A 22,982-nucleotide genomic window follows, 5' to 3' on the forward strand; every position below is an offset into this window, starting at 1 on the left:
CATCCGGGCCGGAGAATCGCGGGCGGAGGGGGGGCCCGCCAACCATCGCGGCGCGATTCCCGCCCCCGCTGAATATCCAGTGCCGGAGAATTCGGCAACCGGCGGGGGCGGGATTCACGCCAGCCCCCGGCGATTCTCTGACCTGGCGGGGGGTCGGAGAATCTCGCCCAAGGTCTTGCATTTAGGGAGATCAAACAGTTGCAGGGAGGGCGTTATTCCTCTGGAGAGAGTGCAGAGGTTTACAAGAATGTTGTCAGGGCTAGAAAAGTGTGGCTGCGAGGAGAGATTGGATAGGTTGGGATTATTTTCCTTGGAACAAAGAAGGCTGAGGGGTGACTTAATTGAGGTGGACAAAATTATGAGGGGAAGAGATAGGGTGGATAGGATAAAATTGTTTCTCTTGGCGGAGAATTCTAGAACCAGGGGACATAGATTCACGGTGTAGAGTGGACATGAGGAAAAACTTTTTCACGCAGAGGGTAGTGGGAGTCTGGAATTCGCTGCCCGAGTTGGTGGTGGAGGCAGAGACCCTAAACTCTTTTAAAAGGTATCTGGATATGCACCTTAAGTGCTCTAAGCTACAGGTCTATGGATTGGGTGCGGGAAGGTGGGATTAGAAAGGGAACCTCGGTGTCCTTGGGCTGGCATGGACAAGATGGGCTGAATGGCCTCCTTCTGTGCTATAACTTTTCTCTGATTCTATGACAATCATCATAAAAATTAAAATTTGGAGCAAAGGCATTGCTAATTGCACCAACCTTGGATATGACCTTCGATAGTCCTGCACACTGAATCCAAGGTTCTATTTGCATTTTCATTCAGCATGTTAAAATTTGCAACATCGTAAGCATATCTCCGGATTGGTCTGCTGGAAATATCTCGAAGTTCCTTCTTTCCTTGAATATTAACTCCAATGACGTAAATTGTGACTCCGCTATTTCTCAGTCGGTTGGCGGCATCATCTACCTCACTGCTGGACTCCCCATCGGTGACCAGCACGGCAATCTGCTGCACGTTTTCCGCTGCTCTGCTGCCTGCTGATGCAACAAAATGTTCGCTCCTCAGGAACTCCAGGGCCCTTCTGGTATCGGTTCCGCCTCCCTTCTGTCGCAAGTTCTGCAGGTAGTTCAATATGTCATTCTTGGACGAATACTGATTCAGCAGAAACTCCGTCTTTGGGTTGTCGCTGTACTGAACCAGGCCAATCCTCACTTTGTTACCCGCAATATCCAGGCCGCTAACAAAGGTGTACAGAAACTCCCTCACTTCTTCAAAGTTCTCATCACTTATACTGGATGAGCCGTCCACCACAAGGACAATATCAGCAAGAGTGGCTTTCCGGCAGGCTGAAACATACAAAAAGTAACACTTTCTCTTAAATGGTTTTTGGTACCTACAAGTGGACAGCAGAGCTGACAATATGTTATTTGCACCTCCACTACCATTCCCACCCCCATACCAATTTTGCAATAAACTACTCACATTTGGTGAATATTTGTTTATTTTAAAGAGCGAGTTCCCAACACTTAGACCATCCCTCCTTATCTCAGACAATTCCCCCTGTATCGGGCAATTCTTTTTAGGTCAACCAAATATAAGAAAGGAAACAAACTTCGGGATAAAGCAAAAAAAGGCGCTCCCAATAGGGACACTGCCTGAATGTAACAAAGATCAATGGAAACTTGAAAACATCAAATGAGAGTGCAACTGAAGGGGTCAATAATGCACACTGGGCATGGAAGGCCTCGATGATGCCTGTGGACACCGCATGCTCCCTTTCTAGGGATACCCCGGCCGCGAATATAGCCGTGGACGAGGGGCAGACAATCTGGTCGGATCGCCCCCTCGGTCGCCCGCTGCCTGAACCGCTGCGAGCTTTGACAGGCCCAATTAAAAACAGGTTTAAAGGTGACAATTGGCCCCTAATTGACTGTATTCTAATACCATGAGGGTTCTAGACAAAGAACAAGTATAAGTCCTACTCCATTCAGATACCGAAGGGAGTCAGATCCAGTGGGATATGGTGAGTGGATGCTATGCTATCTCTGTTCTTCCAAACTAAACTCTAAATAATAAGAAGCTAGGAACTGTGGAGGATTAGAAATTTAGAGATATATATATTCAACGATCTCTAAAATCTAGTTGACAGCAATAAAAGTAATTTAAACAGGCTATTGGAAGGTTAGCCCTTAGGTCAAAAGAGGCTGGAGTACAAAGGGCAGAGAGATATTCTCCAGTTGTGTGAAGCTCTGGTTAGACCACATCTGGAGTTCTGCCGGCAGGTTTAGGCACCATTCCTCAGGGAGGATATATTCCCTTGAGGGGTTGCAGCACAGAATTCAACCAGAATGATAACGGACCTAAAAGTGTCAAATTATGAGGACAGATTGTATAAACCTGGCTTGGGTAGAAGATTAAGGGGCGACTGAGATGTTTAAGATGATTTCAGGATTTAATAAGGTAGGTGGAGGAAAATGATCTCCTGTCGGAACAGTGCAAAACAACAATATTAAGACTAACGCTTGGCTGTTCGGGAAAGACATCGGGACAAAGCTCTTTGCATAAAACGTGGTGGAAATTGAGAAATCTCTCCTGCAAAAAGGTGCCGAGTCCACGGGTCAATTGAAAATTTCAAAACTGCATTCTGTGGATTTTTGCTGGCTAAAGGTATTAAGGGAGGTAAATAGTGGACAAATGGAGTGAGGATACGGATCAGCCACAATTTAGTTGAATGGCGGAACAGACACGTGGAGCTCACTGGTGTTCTCCTCTTGTTGAGTTCCTCCCAGCAAGCTGGAAAACAGACAGACAAGTCAGATGGGAACTCCTTTGGCATCTTCTGCAATTCAATTGATTGCATGAGAGATCAGGAATGGCCATGTCCTTTTATTAAAATTATTCATTTACAGGATGTGGGAGACATTAGCTGGGCATTCATTGCCCCCCCCCCCTAATTGCCCTCGAGAAGGTGGTGGTGAGCTGCCTTCTTGAACCGCTGCCGTCCATGTGGTGTAGGTGCACCCAGAGGGTTGTTAGGGAGGGAGGCCCAGGACTCTGACCCAGCTACAGTGAAGTAATGGCGATATAATTCCAAGTCAGGATGATGTGTGGCTTGGAGGGGAATTTGCAGTTGGTGGTGTTCCCACGCATCTGTTGCCCTTGTTCTTGTGAGCGACAGAGGTTACAGGTTTGAAATGTGCTTTCGAAGGAGCCTTGGCGTGCTGCTGAAGAGCAACTTGTTGGCAATGGCCATTACCTGGCACTTGTGTGGCATGAATATATCACGCAATCCCAGGGATTCAGCTGAGAAAGGGGACTAGGGCGAGCAGCAAAGAGAGAGGTTGAAAATAAATCTAAAAAAGGGGCTGAACTTAGCCTGAACATTTAAAGAACAATAAAAAGGAAATAGCCCAAACAGACGCAACAGTGGGGTGCACCCTGGATGGCTTCTGAGGCACAATACCTGCTGTGACTTGCGAGACCCGAGATACTTGGAGAGCCACCTCTTCCACCCTGGTACAAACGAGTTGGATGACAGCCTGCGAAATCCCCCTCAGAGCGGCAAAGTCTGCCACATTGTATACATACTTCTCAACCGGCTCGCTGGCCATTTCCTCCAGCTCTTTCTCCACAGCATCCTTGATGCCGATGGCATAGATGATGACACCTCGATCTCTGAGTGCTTTTGCTGGCGGTCCAACACTGTCCTGAGATTGCCCGTCCGTGATGACAATGGCCACCTGCGGTACCCCCATCGATGCCCTGCTCCCTGCTGACTCCATAAAGTGCTTGTTCAGCATGAACCTCAGGCCCATCCCAGTTCTTGTCCCCCCTCCTTTGTACGGCAGTTGCTGTAGGTACTGCAGGATCTCATTCTTGTCACTATAGGTATTCAAGGAAAACTCAGTGCGAGGAGTTCCACTGTACTGGATGAGGCCTATCCGCACTTTGTCTTGTCCAACATCAAATCCATTCACAAGGGTATGGAGAAACTCTTGAACCTTTTTAAAATTTTGCAACCCAATACTCCAGGATCCATCCACCAGGAACACAATGTCCGCAACTGAGGACTCCCTGCAGGCTTCAAAATGGAAAGGAGCTACAATTACTGTGACAATCAGTACAGATTAATATTCATTAAGCATATTGCCATTCATTCTTCCCTGTTACAAATTGTAAAACTGAGACCCAAGTGAAGCATCTGTTTAATTGCTACTGTTTTGACAGCAGCGAGCCTGAGAACTGTATCTTGGGAATGTCCTTGCTTATCCACCTATTCTGCTACCGTAACTTTGCTGGCGTTGCAGTAAAAATCCGACAAAGTTATAACAGAGGTAGTGAGAGCCGCTGCAAGCAATTCCGAGTGAAGATTAGCTCCAATGTTGGAATACCAGAAATGGATTGTCCTCCAATAATCCGGCATGCTTTTGTTTAATATATGATTGGTGTGCTTCTTTCTGAATGGCGAGAGGTGTTTCCAATGCACAAGGTAAAGTATCCAAATGTCCGGATAGCTACCTGGTGTGGATGAGAGCCAAAGCACGTTTCAAAATGGAATTAAACCTGATTGAGGTGTTAGTTGGCAGAAAATTGAGATTTGTCCAATTGCTCAAATCCACATTTCACTCACAATTATATTGAATTACATTGAATTATATCATTACTGTGTGTGGGGATATGGGGTGTAAGGTTTTCGGGCAATTCGGCCCTTTTTGGACTGTGTTCAACAATAAAACCCAGAGACTGTAAACTGGACACTTTTCAGCCAAAGGAACATAACCAAATTTCCCAGCAGGCTTGGTCCACTGAGCTGAGTAGGTGCATAGGTATTTACAAACCCCCCCCCCCCCCGGAGCTACAAGGAAGAAGAAGCCAGACAACTAAATAGTATTAAAAACAGAGACAAAGGGCATGGTAATGCTGTAAGGGGCCTGCCTGCAAGCAGGACAATGTGATGGTCATAGCCCCATGCAGATGTAAATGACTTTGTCTCCACCAGAGCGGAATCCCATCAACATAACGAGGTGAGGATAGCAGCGATCTCCGAAGCAGATGGAAGCCCTTGAAAAATCTTCACAAGGGAGCTTAACCTTGTTATCTAAAAGAATAGACTGTCTGGAACTAGTGTATTGCGCTGGGACAGGCCCCGCAAGATAACCGGTGGAAAAAACCAAGTTGGAGGCGGACCTAGGGGAGGTACTCCAATCTTGACAGGAGCCGCCGGCAGGAACTCACTGGGTGGAGGGGGCGGAGTCGGCGCCAAATTCGAATCGGGACAGGTCTGCCTGGCTGGAAGGGGCGGACCTGCGAGGAGAACCCAGAATTCGACAGGCCTGCCTGGCTCAAAGGGGGCGGGGCCAGCAGGAACTCACTGGGTGGAGGGGGCGGAGTCGGCGCCAAATTCGAATCGGGACAGGTCTGCCTGGCTGGAAGGGGCGGACCTGCGAGGAGAACCCAGAATTCGACAGGTCTGCCTGGCTCAAAGGGGGCGCGACCAGCGGGAACTTTAAACTTGTACCGATTCAATGCAAAAGGGGCTGGCCGGACACCAGAAAACCCAGGTAAACGGGTATAAAAGGGGTGGTCAAACGGTCATCGAGGCTTCTGTTTTTGGACTGACTGCTCTTAACTTGATCTCTCAAACTTCAACTTGACCTCCTGCTCCAGCCGCAGCGTTGGACTGTAAGCACCCTGCAACAGCGTGCAAAACTCCCGGGACTTTGATAGTGGTTGTGGCTTTGGGACGGTGGGGGGGGGGCTTATTCTGTGTGTTCTTTTACTCTGTTTTTACCGTTGCTAAATTGTGTAACAATAAGATTTTACGTTGTGTCCGTTATAGCACTTTCCTGATAGACATAGTTTTGGTAGAGTTTAAGGTTTTATTGTATTTTCTTCTGTTTGGTGATTTTGACCTGGGTTTTTCAATAAACCTCGATTTGAATTGTAATTGGAGTCCGTTTCAATTCTTCGATCCCTCACCAGCGATCTCTCACCAAGTCATATTTAAAAACTCCCCACCCTAATTCCGGGGTCGAGAACCTAGGGTAATCTTGGAACGATTCAAACGCGTTCACTCAGGACAGGCTGCTGGTTAGGTGATAAACAGCAGTGTCCTATTCTCTCTCTTGGGAAAGCTACTCCAGCGAAGTAGGGACCGGGTGGGTGTTTTACCACCGGCAAGAGAGAGAATCACCTGGGCATTGTTGGGGGTCTGGATATCTGTGCGATATAAGCCTCAGGCTTCCGGTTAGGAATAAACGGCAGGCTTGATTCAGTGCTCTCTCCCGCGGAGGTGTCCCAGTGCGGCATCCCCTGGTCTCTGAAGTTTCGGTGCCAGCTGGAGAGAGACACACACAGATATACAAACCCCAGATATCGGCCCAGTAGTGGAGTAAAACAAGAAGGAACCCGCTATAGGGGGTGTAGAAGGGATGGGGATAAAATATGCCTGTTGGTGGACACACTGCTGTTTTATCCATCTCCCATTGTCATTGAGGACAAGATAGACAGATTTTTAAATAGTAATGGGTTGAAGGGTTACGGTGAATAGACAGGAAAGTGGAGTTGAGGTCAAGAGGAGATCACCCACAATCGTATTGAATGACAGAGCAGGCGGGAAGGGCTGAATTACTTAGTCCTGCTCTTCGTTCTTATGTTCACATTCCTTCCAAATTCTGGTGACACGGTGGTACAGTGGTTAGCACTGCTGCTTCACAGCGCCAGTGACCTGGGTTCACTTCCAACCTTGGGTGACTGTATGGAGTTTGCACATTCTTCCTGTGTCTGCGTGGGTTTCCTCCGGGTGGTCCGGTTTCCTCCCATAGTCCAAAGATGTGGAGTTATGGGATTATGGGGATAGGGTGGGGGAATGGACCTTGGTAGGGTGCTCTAAGAGGGTCGGTGCAGACTCGATGGGCCGAATGGCCTCCTTCTGCACTGTAAGGATTCTATAGATTCAATGCATTCACCTGGTTGTTCTACTGTGCATCCTTCCCAATGTTGTTTTGAAAGCCAAGCTCCCATAGCCACATTTAATATTTAAATTATATGCGATCTCCCAGTGATCTATTTTCATATTTTAAAGTTTGTATTTGGTATTTTTGCTGTGATTACAAAGGGAGCGAATCATCTATTTTTGCAGGGACAATGTAACCTTTTGTATCAAGACACGAGAATGTAGTGAGCTTTTGGATTGCAGGAGGCATAGTTAATGGGAGGGGACACGTTTGTCAGTGCTTCTAGAACTCCAAGCTGGACAGACAGGGTTCCGTTTGCTCTTAAAGGACTCTCTCTCGCTCTCTAAAAGGCTTTGTACCAATATAGGCAAGTGGAACACCTGATTGTTAATTCACGAGTTTAAATATATGGGTTTGCTTAATTGGAATGGAGAGGCAGGCTTCAGGAAACAAGTTAAGGTGTTGTAATTACTAACTGTAAAGCTATTTCCTTGTTGCTAATGTGCTTAATTCTGTGTTTAAATTAGTTTGTTTTACCATTAAAGGCTGTCAGTGTTATCACTCCTGTGGTGCAGTAACGTTTAGTTCAGTTTTACCAAATGCAAATTATGGATTCTAGTCCGGGATCTTAACCAGAGGTTGGGGTTCTGGTCCGGATCCATGACAATATCCTCGAGGTGCATCCCCGTTATTATCAAGTGGTGGTCACTTCCCGTCTCCACCTGTATTTTATGGATGGTGAGTTATAATAATCTTTATTGTCACAAGAAAGCTTGCATTAACACTGCAATGAAGTTACTGTGAAAAGCCCCTAGTCGTCACATTCCGGCGCCTATTCGGGTACACCGAGGGAGAATTCAGACTGTCCAAATTACCTAATAGCACGTCTTTCAGGACTGGCGGGAGGAAACTGGAGCACCTGGAGGAAACCCACGCAGGCACGGGGAGAACGTGCAGACTCCACACAGACAGTGACCCAAGCTGGGAATCGAACCTGGGATTCTGGCGCTGTGAAGCAACAGTGCTAATCACTGTGCTACCGTGCCACCCCAGCGGTCCAGCGACAGGTCAGAAACCCAGCAAGTAATACTGCTCGAGCTTTGGGGTGCCTATGATTGGCCAGCTGCTCTCAGAGGGATGGATTTCTTCTCCAGATGGGGGCGAGGCCGAAGTTTTGCCTCAAGACAAATCGCTAAGGGGCCACGGAATTGATCAGGAACGGAAGATATGCCCACTGTAGCATCGGCTCACAATACTAATACCTTGCATGTAAAATCCAGGCCCAGGTTACTTACAGCTGATTTTTAAAAAAAAAATTCTGCTGAACCCATTTTTCAGTTATATTAGTCAAACCTTACCATTCTTAAGTAAATCAAAGTACATTTTTTAAAACAATATTTTACGCATTATATTTTTAAATGCAGATTTTGTGTTTGGCCACTTGCAAATGATTTTCAGCAGATATTCGGAGAAACCACTTTTCAAAACTCTGAAAGCAATAAAGATGATATAAATTGAGCCAGTTAAAGGGAAAAAATTCTCCAACATTTTGGGTGTAGTTTGCACCAGAGTCGCTGATTGTGTCAAAGGTGGAACTACCCCATTGCCTCACTGAAGCCTTAACCCCACAAGAGACAGTTTTACAACAAGTCATGGATAACATTTTCCATTTGTCACATAATGAGAATAAAACTGTGGCGCTTTGCTGTCTTTCGGCGTGCTAGGGGCTAACAGCGAGAGAGAGAGCTGGAGACTTTCTCTGCTTGCAGCTGGCTACAGGCCGAGGAGATTTTCCCTTGATATTCCAGAGGTAAACAGAGTCAATATTGCAATTGAAGGGCACGGTACCAGTCTGCTGCGTGTCGGTAGGGGGCAAACTTGTTGTCAAAAGGAGGGTAATCAGTACAGATTCCAACTGAGCCATGTTGACAGAAAGACTGACGATCTCCCTAAAGAAGCAAAAACAAAAAGGCAAAGTGGTTACGTGCAGTTGTCAGATGCTGGCACTGATGACTACTTTAAAATTGGAAATCTATCTCTCCATTGCAACTGATCATGTGGCAATTCCGCGCGACGGTCAAAAACTCAGCAGTTCTCCACAACGCCGATGGTGAAGTACCCACATCTTTCCTGGAATCTTCAATGACACACAGATTTGGCTGTTTGATTCCAAAGAGGAATCTTTCACTCAGCACATAATTGATGTTGCTTTAAGTTAGGTTTTCGCCCTGTAGCTCTGTCATGATATGCAGACATGCACATAATGAGATACAAACAGGCAGCTAATGAATACAGAGAACAGGACATAACCAATCAGCAGGCAGAACACTAGGGGGTGATTTCCCCACTATAAAAGGCACGAGGCACTCACACTCCTCCTCGTTCCACTGGTGACATCTACAGTGTGAGTCAGGGTGTATATATCATATAACTCCTACAGCACATGGCTAAGAGCTAGTCTGGTTCAGTCAGACAGATTAATCACATTAGGTTAGCAGAGAGTCGAACTCACAGAGGATTGAGCTAACTGTGTGACAGGTTCAATAAATCATATTGAACTAACTTCAAGTTGTGGAGTATTTCTCAGGTAAAGCTGCATCCAGTTGCAGCTCATGTTATCTTACTGTGCTTAACACGACAAGCTCCACTCTCACGTTTGAGAGAAGCAACCCAGTCATTTACTTGGCTATTGTAGCAGGGCTAGCCACAACAAATAAAGTTCCCACACCACTTTGAGTTGTTCGGTATTACCCTACCATTTAACACCATAACCTGCCCAACAGCATAACTGCTGACACATATGCAACAAGTGTGCAAAACCGATAAAAGCACTGCATTCACCATATGAGAAGAATGGGCTCCAAGTGGATGTTATTTGCATGGAAATGTGTTGGTGATGAATGTGACTTTCCTTTAAGACCTTTAAGACCGACCAGAAATGAACCATCGCTTAATGGAATTATAATATTGCATTTAAATGAAACTGAGTGTAATAATCTGCTTAGAACAGAGGGGCTATAGATCTTCCCTGTGTACATTTAGAGTGAGCTCCAGGCGCTCCATGAGCATTTGATCCCTGTTCCAGTTTTACAAACACTCCCCAATATTGGCTTCTCCTATTTATTTTGATTGGCATTTTAATGGAAAATATTTTCTTTTTACCATTCCCATGATTTTTGTTTGTATGGAATTAAAAGTAGTTAAATAGTGTAAAATGAAAGATATGCCTTTCATCATCTCACAACATCTCAAAGCACTTTACAACCATGAAGTACTTCTGAAGTGTGGTCACTTCTGTAATGCAGCAAACACAAAGGCTAATTTGTACAGAATGAGGTCCCATAAACAGTGATGAGTAACCAATCAACTAACGTGTTTTAGTGAAGATTGAAATATTTGCCAAGACAAAGAAGGTTGAGAGAATTCTCCTGCTTCCTCGAATAGTTCACTCACCTGATGAAGAAAGCTAGTGATTCCAAATAAACCTGTTGGACTTCAACCTGGGGCGGGTTTCTCTCGCAACTGGCCGGATGGCCCGACGACGGTGCCAAGAGTGGCGTGAACCACTCCGGTGTCAGGCCGCCCAGAAGTTGCGGGATCCTCCACACTTCCGGGGGCTAGGCCAGCGGCGGAGGGGTTGGTGCCGCGCCAACCGCCGCCGAAGGGCCGCCGTGCCCCCGGGCCCGGAACTCCCCACGCCCCCCCGAGGCCTCCAGTAGATGGCTGACAAGCCAGGTCCCACCGTGATGGACCATGTCCATTTCATGCCAGCGGGACTGGCCGGAAAGGGGCGGCCGTTCGGCCCATCGGGGCCCAGAGAATTGCCGGGGGGGGGGGGGGCGCTGCCAACGGCCCCCGACCGGCGCGGCGTGATCTCCGCCCCCGCCCGAAAACTGGCACCGGAGAATTATGGGAGCCAGCATCGGAGCGGCGGAGCAGGAGTCATGCCGCCCCCGACAATTCTCCGACCCGGCGGGGGGGTTGGAGAATCCCGCCCCTGGTGTTGTAAGACTTCTTACAGTGCCCACCCCAGTTCAGCGCTGGCATTTCCACACCCTCAAATAGTGGGGTGAGATATTTTAAGCCCACCTCATAATGGTTTAATGTCCCATCAGAAAGTTACCAACTCTCCCTCCGTTCTGCAATAGAGTAGCAACCTAAATTGTTGCGCTCAGAAAAAGGAATTTGACTTAAACTGAATGATTTCCAAAACTTCAGCAAAACTGAAAATACGAGGGAAAAGCTAGCAAATGTGAAATCGGTACTCTTGCCACGTAGATTTTTGAAAATAACAACAATTTATATTATATTAATACAATAAACTGTCTCAAGGCTCTTTGTAGGAGCATCATTTTACATTGAGCCATAAAAGGAAATATTGTAACCAATACTATCACATTGGTGTGGTGGGAAAAGCTTATAATGGGATGTCCCATTTGGACAGCAGACTGATGACTTCCTGAGATGCCAAGTGGTGACTCCGGCAATAGGTCTTAGTGGGCAGGTTAATGTGATGTATTTCATGGGTCTGGGATTCATGGTCACAACTGCCCTTTGGGTCATCCTTGACCTTGCTTTTATGGAGCAGGTGGCCGCATTGGTTCCTGATGCTGCTTGCTTCAGATAATTGTATCCATCTGGATAATAAGTCGATGGCAGCTGCACGAATATTAACTGTGCTTCTCAAAATGGCCAATGCCATTTTGAGCTTTTCTTGGGATTTTAGGAAGCTAAGCAAAAGCTTGGTCAAGTAGACAGGTTTTAAAGAGCATCTCAAAGGAGGAAAGTGAGATGGAGAGAGGTTCCTGCATAATTTTACAGACTTTTGTTAGGTCACCCCTTAGCTATCTTTTAAAGACCCCCACTCAGTTCAATATTTCTTGATAATTTAAGCAACTCATATCTATTCTGTCCAAAGTAGCCAGCCTGTATATGCCATTAATCACATTGTACTGTGATTTATATGACAATTGGCTATCCCTGCCTATGTTTGGGCAAACATCATTGACATTTTCATCATTTACAGCAAAAAAAAACCCAGACATGGCACGTGCACCATGGACTCAGCACATCAGTTCCCAAATACATTTCCGGGACATTCCACTGTCATTTCAATAGAAAATCTAAACTCTCCATTTTTACAGTGGGAAATGTTGGCACTACACAGATGAGAAACAGTGAAAGGATGGTTTGTGTTAAGTCCAGATATGAAGTCACCAATATGAATTCCATACTGTCCTCGGAACAATATCAAGTTCATGGGAATTGGAACATGCTAGTTCCTGGAAATTTAACGAAGCAGGAAATTAATTTCTGCTGACCCCCAGGCTTTAGTAAATCCTGAAAGATCCCTAAGCAGTACTGAATACTGGAGTGGTCCAAGAATGCTTCCAAATGACCATATTAAATTTAACTAAATCTCAAAAGTACAGGTTATTATGATTGGCTGAACGCGCTTGGCATTTTGACAACTGTATCATCCAAAGTCCTTTCAGAGTCAAGCAAACCATCAGATTCCTCCCCTGTTCCTTTTGGCTCCCTCCCAAAGATTCAAAAAGGTTTCATTCCCATAAGTAACAGTGAAGACAATTCCTATCCCCCCAACTAAAAACCATCCCCAAAGATGGGTGTCTCTCTATCTGTTGCAGTGATCTACCTGCAATTGTAACAACCGACACTCACTCTCAACAATCTTTTAGGCAGACAGGCCTGCTTCTCAAATGAATAGACCTCTCATTCAATTCATGTGTGGTGTCCTGCAGGATTAACAATAACCCCTTCAGCGACTATGCTGCACTGACATATCAGAATAAATCTCCCTCTTAGAGGGACATTCAATAATTGCCTGGGCCGAGCACACCAGGACAATCAGGGAAGATAATCAGGAATATTACAATGTGCTGTCCACACATCTGATTTTGCATCGTTCACTTATTCAGATGGTCATCTTAATGCCCAAGGGCAAAGGAGAAATTTCTGCCCCTTTGAATCTGCTGCACATGTCAGCCATGTCTCAGTTGATAGCACTCCTGCCTGACCTGAGTCATAAGCTTCTGAGTTCAAGTCGTCCTTCAGGACTTGAGCACAAAATCTAGCCCAATACCTCAGTGCAATATGAAGAGAGTACTACGCTGCCGGAGGTGCCACCTTCTCGATGAGGCATTAACCCAAGGTCCTGTCTGCCCTCGCAAGTGGACATAGAAATTCCTGTGGCACCATTTCAAAGAAGAGCAAGGAGGTTATACATGGTGTACTGGCCGATATTCATCCCTCAATGAACATCACAGAAACAGATTATGTGGTGATGATCATATTGCTGTTTGTGGGATATTTCTGTGCTCAAATTGGCTGCTACATTGTTGGTTGTCATATAACAATGATGTGGAGATGCCGGCATTGGACTGGGGTCACATAACATGATTGACTACAAAAACGTTTCACAGGCCGGAAAGCACAAGGAGACATCTGGTGATCAGATGGTGTTATATAATGTAAGGTTTTTTTTGTCAGGCCACGATTGCTTTGAACGGCATAAAAATATTCTGTTCAGGTTAAAACAACAAACTAAGATTATTGCAAGCCAAGTATTTATATAGAAGCAAAAGTAACAGAATGCTGAAAGCCCACTTGCCAACCAATCAGCATTCTCTTCTCATACGGTATAATTTGTTGTTTTTCCCTTATCCTAATATTCATGCGAAGGGTCTTGATGAGTGTAAGACAAAAAGCTTTGACATATCTTTTTTTTTTCGATAATAGTAAATGGAATTCAACAAAGCTGGAAATTTGTGGATTAGTCAAGAATCATGAAACTACCAGACGCTCAGAAGAACCCTAGGTCATTAATATCCCTCAGGGAAGGGACCTACCATCTGTAACTGGTCTAACCTATGTGTGACTCCATCCGAGGCTGCACAGTTGACCTCATTGCCTCAGACAAATTGGGATGCGCAAATAATACCACTGTTCCAATACAGTCAAATCCCAAGAAAAAGAAATGACACAATTAAAACATCCCATTCCAAAAGGAATTATTTTGTGTGATATCAGTAACTGAGAATGTTGAAGGAAAGAACCGACAGGAAAACAGATGAAAATTCACATGGCAAACAGTCATTATAAACAGTAATTTTGCCAGAAATTCAAGCTGTGACTTCTCTTTGAGGCTCTCGGGCTCTTCCTGGAGATAAATTTTCAAGTTGTACACCCTGAAGAAGACCTAAGATGAGATCACAAGGTCATACGTGTCAGCAGTACAGTTTCCTTTACTGCTCCAACAAATTGGCCACAAGGAAGTTCAGTGTATAGCGATTCTGTGTGAAGAAATTAAGCTATAAATAAAAAGTTATAAGATAATTTGGCTATGAGTAAGCATTTATAAGATGAAAAGAGTGATTCTCCAAAGAAGTGGGGATTAAAAATTTTTAATGCAGATCTAAAGCTTTTGTAAACATACCTGGTTATAATTTACAACACTATCATGTGGCATATGCTCGAACACAAGGCAGTTCCGAAGAAATCAGGAACACGGCCTTTACATCACCTCAGCAAGGCATTGATAAATTGTAAGGTACCACAATCTAACAATGGATAACCTTAAGGATAACTTGTTAACTGAATTTTGGAAACCAGCGTGTTACAAGGGAGTGACCTGCCTGCACCTCTCAGTATCCTATTGGTTTGAAGGGTGTTGATTTAAAACGATGGATGTTAGTGACAAACAAAGAACAAAGAACAAAGAACAAAGAAAAGTACAGCACAGGAACAGGCCCTTCGGCCCTCCAAGCCCGTGCCGACCATGCTGCCCGACTAAACTACAATATTCTACACTTCCTGAGTCCATATCCCTCTATTCCCATCTTATTCATGTATTTGTCAAGATGCCCCTTAAATGTCACTATCGTCCCTGCTTCCACCACCTCCTCCGGTAGCGAGTTCCAGCATCCACTACCCTCTGTGTAAAAAACTTGCCTCATACATCTACTCTAAACCTTGCCCCTCGCACCTAAAACCTATGCCCCCTAGTAATTGACCCCTCTACCCTGGGAAAAAAACCTCTGACTATCCAGTCTATCTATGACCCTCATAATTTTGTACACCTCTATCAGATCTCCCCTCAACCTCCGTTGTTACAGTGAGAACAAACCGAGTTTATTCAACTGCTCCTCATAGCTAATGCCCTCCATACAAGCCAACATCCTGGTAAATCTCTTCTGCACCCTCTCTAAAGCCTCCACATCCTTCTGGTAGTGTGGCGACCAGAATTGAACACTATACTCCAAGTATGGCCTCACTAAGGTTCTACCCAGCTGCAACATGACTTGCCAATTCTTATACTCTGCCCCATCCAATGAAGGCAAGCATGCCGTATGCCTTCTTGACTCCCTTCTCCACCTGTGTTGCCCCTTTCGGTTACCTGTGGACCTGTACACCTAGATCTCTCTGACTTTCAATACTCTTGAGGGTTCTACCGTTCACTGTATATTCCCTATCTGCATTAGACCTTCCAAAATGCATTACCTCACATTTGTCCAGATTAAACTCCATCTGCCAAGGCTCCACCCAAGTCTCCAAACGATCTAAATCCTGCTGTATCCACTAATATGTCCATTTGCTTCCAAATGGGAGTAGATCCTGTACCCTCATCACTATCCGCAATTCCACCAACCTTTGTGTCGTCTGCAAACTTACTAATCAGACCAATTGCATTTTCCTCCAAATCATTTATATATACTACGAACAGCAAAGGTCCCAGCACTGATCCCTGCGGAACACCACTAGTCACAGCCCTCCAATTAGAAAAGTACCCTTCCATTGCTAATCTCTGCCTTCTATGACCTAGCCAGTTCTGTATCCACCTTGCCAGCTCACCCCTGATCCTGTGTGACTTCACATTTTGTACCAGTCTACCATGAAGGACCTTGACAAAGGCCTTACTGAAGTCCATATAGACAATATTCACTGCCCTACCTGCATCAATCATCTTTGTGACCTCTTCAAAAAACTCTATCAAGTTAGTGAGACACGACCACCCCCCCCCCCTTCACAAAACCATGCTGCCTCTCACTAATATGTCCATTTGCTTCCAAATGGGAGTAGATTCAGTCTCGAAGAATTCTCTCCAGTAATTTCCCTACCACTGACATAAGGCTCACCGGCCTGTAGTGCCTTCTCCAGACTCAACATCCACCAATTCCTTCTCTTTGGTGAATACTTATGCAAAGTATTAATTTAGTACCTCGCCCAATTCCTCTGACTCTACACATAGATTCCCTTGCCTATCCTTCAGTGGGCCAACCCTTTCCCTGGCTACCCTCTTGCTTTTTATATACGTGTAAAAAGCCTTGGGATTTTCCTTAACCCTATTTGCCAATGACTTAACCCTATGTGCCTATGATAAAAGATGTTGTCCAGCATAAATGCTCAACATGCTTCCTATGGTTTAGTTCTTTTAGGATATAAATATTACAACTACATCGTAGGATTTTTAGATTCATTGGCTTGACTCCAGCGTCCAGGAGATCTTGTGGTGCGGTGAGTAGCATCCCTACCTCTGAGCCAGAAACTCCGGGTTGGACAAGGAAGATGCATTCATAACTCAGCCAACAGGTTAAGTATCAACCTGTAAAATCCTTTCAATACACCAATAACAAGCAGAAAGGATGGGATAAACCGCTGGTCACCATGCTTGGTGTGAAGTGGTGCTCTTCAAGCAATCTGGATTAGTGTCGCTTCCAGCAACAGAGTAACCTGTTCCAGGAAAAAAATCACTATGGAATTCGATGGAAGTCTGCCTTGTACACCACTGGATGCAGAAAGAAAAATAAACAACAAAACTCCAGCCTCTCCCAGGTAAAGGTCGCTGCTGCCATGTGATGATGATAGTTCTCCCCTTAATTGGGATAGAGGAATCTTACTAGATTCTACTCAGGGATTTGAGGTCAATACTACTTTAAATATTGATTCAAATCTTCAATATCTCTCCGTAACATTTGTCATGATGTTACAGCTTTCTCTTTGTGAAAAATTATTTTTCAAAATCTTTAACATGAAATTCTGGAATTCTAAATGAGACAGAACAAACGGCTTTAAAATGTAAGGCCATCTTCCAAGGTGAAGGTGAGAAAGGCAAACAAGAACTTCCCAAAATGGAGCATAAAGACAGCCATTTCACATCTCAGCAGGCCACCAAATCCCATCTCCTGCTGTTCAATGTCTCAGAATGTGGAAACGATCTGAGTTCAAAGAAATACGACTCTGGGGCAAGAGACACGTTGTTTGTTCTCTTTCAGAATACACAGGAAACTAGGATTTAAAAATGCCAACTGCAGGCCTGTTCTGTATACACTGGTGTTGGAGTGTCAATGTGTGTGTGACACAGGAATAAGAAGGAACGGCAGTCTGTCACCCCCGCTAAAAGGATAAGCAGGCAAAGGCTCCCCCTCCCTGTGTTGATGGAGAAAGCTCAGCTAAAGCCACAAGCTATAGGAAATCAGACAGCTTTCCAGCCACCCTGCAGCATCTAATATCTCCAAATTAACTGCTAGCCTGCCCAGAGTCAGCTCTACTGTAATCACCCAACTTAACAGCCGCAACATACCACCATCTATGCTCACAATAGAGCCAAAGATGGACTTATATATTGTCTTTTCACTTTTATCTGGACTTTTATCTTCTCACATAATCAATGAATGTGTACTTTGCATTTTTAAATTATTTTTCTCGAGTTCTTTTTTGAATAAATTTACTCTTCCTTTGACTCAAGAAAGCATGGTCAAATTGGTTCCTTCTAAAAAATAAATACACTTGGATTGGGAAAGGTTATCCATGAGGGGGTGCGGGGGGATTCCTTTTAAATTACTCTTGTTGCAACCAACCATGAGAGGTAGAGTAAAGAAGAGGAGCCAGCTAATTCCTTCTCACCCGGGAGCAAAATTGGGGTCCCATTCAGGGAGTTAAAAAATTAGGGTATCTCACTCCGGAACCGGTTGTGACAAATTAATAAGACTTGTATTTTCTATTCGGAACAAAGCTATATCTCCTTTTCCTAGAACTGCCAATGTAGCAACTGAATTAACATCAAATGTCAATTGCATGTTTGATTCTTTAATAGACATTTATATAATTTAGAAAATATATTGGCTCATATAATCTTCTGTATCCAAATTCAAAAATCCATATCCATCCACTCTTCAATGGAGAGGTACATTGTCGAGAAGATATGTCTTACAATATCTGTGTTGTCTTAGTCCGACTAAAACTTGTTAAAAAGCCTATCTGGAGGACGGTGATATTCCCCTTCGGGGAAGTTAGATCCGTTCTTCAGACCTATTTAAGTGTCTGTGGGGCCTGTCTTTCTCAACCTTAAGTGAGAGTGATGAGCCAAGGAGGACGCCAGATCCAGAATAGACCCAAAAAGGGAACAGGATTATAATCTCGTTCATTCACTCCTAAAGACCATGGTGACAGTTTTTTGGCATCCAGCCACATCCAGTGAAGCTTTGTGGTGAAACCATCAAAAGCAGCCCAGCTAACATTTTGGGTCTGTTGCAATCAAGGACCTCCATGCAGGTTCGGTAACCAGTGGGGAGAAATGTAAGATAACAGCTTTGTTGGAGAGTTGTTCAAATATAGAATGTACTGTTTGAATTGATGGTGCTGGCGGAAGTTCATTCATTAACTTCATCCCTTTCAAAAGGGAATTGGATAAATGCTTGAAAAAGGAAATATTTGCAGGGCTCTGTGGAAAGAGCAGGGGAATGAGTATCACTGGATATTTCTGCCATACACATGACAGCCCAAATAGCTTCCTTCTGTGATGTATGTATCCATGAATGTCCCATTATGTCTGGACATAAATCTATTGTAGGAACTTAATGGCAGTGCTGGCACCAACATCAGCCCAGACAGCTGGGGGAGTGCGCCACTGCAGCCATTTCTGGGAGCCCAAGCACAACTCTATGGCCTTGAAGCAAATAACTGCCTGAAGTTGGGAGCGCTTGTTCCTTAAAGGGCAGCGATTCTGACTACAAGAGCTGCCAGCCAGTGGGAGGGCCGATCGCTCTCCAGGCCCAGCAGTGCCACTGGAAGAGATGGCCATCGGCTCGGTGGGAGGGGGGGGCTGCATTTGGGGAAACTCAGTTTTCACGGTGGAGGACACAAGTACCATTCCTCTAGGAACATGCAATTCAGAGGTAATAGAAAGGGTGGTACTTGGAACAATCAGCATCAATAGGGAAATGGTACTCAACAAACTATTGGGATTGAGGGCAGACATGTCTGCCCGGGGGCAGCACGGTAGCATTGTGGATAGCACAATTGCTTCACAGCTCCAGGGTCCCAGGTTCGATTCCGGCTTGGGTGACTGTCTGTGCGGAGTCTGCACATCCTCCCCGTGTGTGCGTGGATTTCCTCCGGGTGCTCCGGTTTCCTCCCACAGTCCAAAGATGTGCAGGTTAAGTGGATTGGCCATGATTAGTTGCGCTTAGTGTCCAAAATTGCCCTTAGTGTTGGGTGGGGTTACTGGGTTATGGGGATAGGGTGGAGCTGTTAACCTTAGGTAGGGTGCTCTTTCCAAGAGCCAGTGCAGACTCGATGGGCCGAATGGCCTCCTTCTGCACTGTAAATTTTATGATTCTATGTCCCCCGGGTCTGATGGCCTACATCCTGGGGCATTAAAGGAAGTGGCAGCAGAGATAGTGGGTCTACTGGTTATGATATTCCAAAATTCCATGGACACGGGAAAGGTTCCAGTGGATTGGAAATATGCTCACGTAATGCCCTTATTCAAAAAGGGAGGGAGGCAGAATGTGGGAAATTACAGACCAGCTAGTTTAACATCTGTTGTTGGAAAATTGTTGGAATCAATTATCAAGAACGTAATATCAGGGCATTTGTAAAGCCAAAGGGCAAATCATGTTTGACTAATTTGCTTGAGTTCTTCAAAGATGTAACAAGCAAAGTGGATAATGGGATCCTGTAGATGTAGTGTATCTGGACTTCCGGAAGGCGTTTGATAAGGTGCCGCACAAAAGATTAATTCACAAGGTGAGACCACACGGGATTAGGGGTAATTTATTAGCTTGGATAGAAGACTCGCTGACGGACAGGAAACAGAGAGTCGGGTTAAATGGGTATTTTTCAGGATGGCAAGATGTAACTAGTGGGGTGCCACAGGGTTCGGTCCTTGGGCCCGAGCTATTTACAATCTATATCAATGACTTGGATACATTGATGGAAGGTTCTGTAGACAAATTTGCAGATGACACGAAAATAAGTGAGACAGTAAGTTGCAATGAGGAAATAAGAACCTTACAAATGGATATAGATAGGTTAAGAGAATGGGCCAAAATGTGGCAGATGGAATGGATAAGTGTGAGGCCATGCATTTTACTCGAAAAATAGAAAGGCAATCTATTATCTAAATGGGGAGAGTCTTCGGGGTGCTCCGATGCAGAGGGATCTGGGTGATCTTGTGCATGAGTCACAGAAAGCGAGCATGCAGTTACAGCAGATAATAAGGAAAGCAAATGGAATGTTGCAATTTATAGCAAAAGGAATTGAGTATAAAGGCAAGGAAGTGTTGTTGCAACTATGCAAGGCATTGGTGAGACCGCACCTGGAGTACTGTGCACCATTTTGGTCCCCTTATTTGAGGAAAGATGTTGTGGCATTGGAGGCAGTTCCGAGGAGGTTCACTAGATTGATTCCAGAGATGAGGGGTTTTCGTATGAGGAAAGATTGAACAGTTTAGGCCTATACTCTAGAGTTTAGAAGAATGAGGGGAGATTAAATCGAGGTATACAAGATGCTAAAAGGTCTGGATAAAGTAGACGTGGAGCTGATGCTTTCTCTAATGGGGATTCTAAAATGGGAGGTCATAATCTTAGAATAAGAGGTATTAAAATTTAAAACAGATTTGAGGAGAAACTACTTCTCCCGAAGGGTTGTGAATCTGTGGAATTCACTACACCAGAGTGCGTGGATGCTGGGACATTGAGTAAATTTAAGGAGGCGTTAGATAGATTTTTAATTGGTAATGGGTTAAAAGGTTATGGAGAACGGGCAGGACAGTGGTATTGAGGCCAGGATGGGATCAGCCATGAGCACATTGAAGGAGTTTAGGCTTGGGAAGCAACAGGGCTCGTGTGTTCGCGCATCTGAGGGGGCTGAAGGCGAACGTGGCAATGTTACAAGAGACACACCTAAAGGTTACAGACCAGACGAGATTGAGGAAGGGGTGTGTTGGCCAAGTATTCCACTCAGGTCTGGACTCAAAGACAAGGGGAGGTAGCGATTCTGATTAATAAACGGGTGGCATTTAAGGCAGGGAGAATCGTGTCAGATGGGGGGGGCAGGTACATAATGGTGAGTGGGAAGTTGTAGGGGGTGTGGGTGGTACTCGTGAACGTATATGCTCCAAACTGGGACGATGTGGAATTTTTTAATTAAAAAAAAAAAAATTTTTATTCGTGTTTTCACAAAATATCAACAACAGAATGAAAAAGAAGCCCAATAAAATTAAATACAGAACAAAGTAAAACATCCCCCGTGCCCCCCTCCCCCTATACATAAATAATAAATTAACACCCCGAGTTAACACAAAGCAAACATAGCAAATATATACACCCCCCTCAGATCCCCCAGGGTAAATAAAAGAAAATAGAATAGAACCCCCCCCCCCCCCCACCCCCCACCCCCCGGGTTGCTGCTGCTGCTGACTATCGTCTACCGTTCTGCCAGGAAGTCCAAGAACGGTTGCCACCGCCTAAAGAACCCTTGTACCGACCCCCTTAAGGCGAATTTCACCCTCTCCAATTTAATAAACCCCGCCATATCATTGATCCAGGATTCCATGCTTGGGGGTCTCGCATCCCTCCACTGAAGAAGAATACTTCGCCGGGCTACCAGGGATGCAAAGGCCAGAATACCGGTCTCTTTCGCCTCCTGCACTCCCGGCTTCCCTGCAACACCAAATATTGCGAGCCCCCAGCCCGGCTTGACCCTGGATCCTACCACCCCCGACACTGTCTTCGCTACGCCCTTCCAAAATTCCTCCAGCGCTCGGCATGCCCAGAACATGTGGGTGTGATTTGCTGAGCTCCCTGAGCACCTAATACAACTGTACTCTCCCCCAAAGAACCGGCTCATCCTTGTCCCGGTCATGTGTGCCTTGTGCAGTACCTTAAACTGTATGAGGCTGAGCCTCGCGCACGAAGAGGAAGAGTTCAGCCTCCCTAGGGCATCTGCCCATGTCCTCTCTTCGATCTCCTCTCCCAACTCCTCCTCCCACTTACCAGGTGATGCAGGAGGAGGAGGAGGCCTCGGTGGAGGAGTTGAAAGGTAAGTTTCCGAGACCTTCCCCACCCCCCCTCCGAGAGCACCCTGTCCTGCACTGTGCGTGGCCACAGCTGTGGGAATTCCACCACTTGCCGCCTGGCAAACGCCCTTACCTGTAGATATCTGAAGGTGTTCCCCGGGGGGGAGCCCATACTTCTCCTCCAGTTCACCCAGGCTCGCAAACTTCCCGTCCACAAACAGGTCCCCCAACCTTCTTATCCCTGCCCTGTGCCACCCCGAAAACCCTCCGTCTATTCTCCCTGGGACAAACCGGTGGTTCCCCCGTATTGGGGTCCACACCGAGGCCCCAACCTCCCCCCTGTACCGCCTCCACTGCCCCCAGATTTTGAGGGTAGCCGCCACTACCGGGCTCGTGGTATAACTCATTGGAGGGAGCGGCAGCGGCGCCGTTGCCAGCGCCTCCAGACTCGTACCCTCACAAGATGCCGTCTCCAGCCTCTTCCATGCAGCCCCCTCCCCTTCCATCACTCACTTGCGCACCATCACCGCATTGGCGGCCCAGTAGTACCCACAGAGGTTGGGCAGTGCCAGCCCCCCCCATCCCTACTCCGCTCCAGGAACACCCTTCTCACCCTCGGAGTCCCTCACGCCCACACAAACCCCGTTATGCTCCTGTTGACCCGCCTAAAGATGGCCTTCGGGATAAACATGGGGAGGCACTGGAAC

The 22,982-nt window shown here is 45.7% G+C and overlaps 1 protein-coding gene across 1 annotated transcript in view; it reads right to left on the minus strand.

Moving 5' to 3' along the window:
- LOC140425489 (collagen alpha-6(VI) chain-like) overlaps positions 1 to 22,982 on the minus strand; it is a 198,060-nt gene that overhangs the window by 163,780 nt on the left and 11,298 nt on the right. Inside the window, exons 2-4 of the mRNA XM_072509810.1 lie at positions 8,805 to 8,905; positions 3,464 to 4,081; positions 759 to 1,346 (exon numbers count right to left, since the gene is read on the minus strand). Of these exons, the coding sequence (XP_072365911.1) occupies positions 759 to 1,346; positions 3,464 to 4,081; positions 8,805 to 8,880 (1,282 nt within the window). The 5' untranslated portion in view covers positions 8,881 to 8,905. The remainder of the gene's footprint in view (positions 1 to 758; positions 1,347 to 3,463; positions 4,082 to 8,804; positions 8,906 to 22,982) is intronic.

Source organism: Scyliorhinus torazame, chromosome 6, assembly GCF_047496885.1.
Source record: "Scyliorhinus torazame isolate Kashiwa2021f chromosome 6, sScyTor2.1, whole genome shotgun sequence".
Taxonomy (NCBI): domain Eukaryota; kingdom Metazoa; phylum Chordata; class Chondrichthyes; order Carcharhiniformes; family Scyliorhinidae; genus Scyliorhinus; species Scyliorhinus torazame.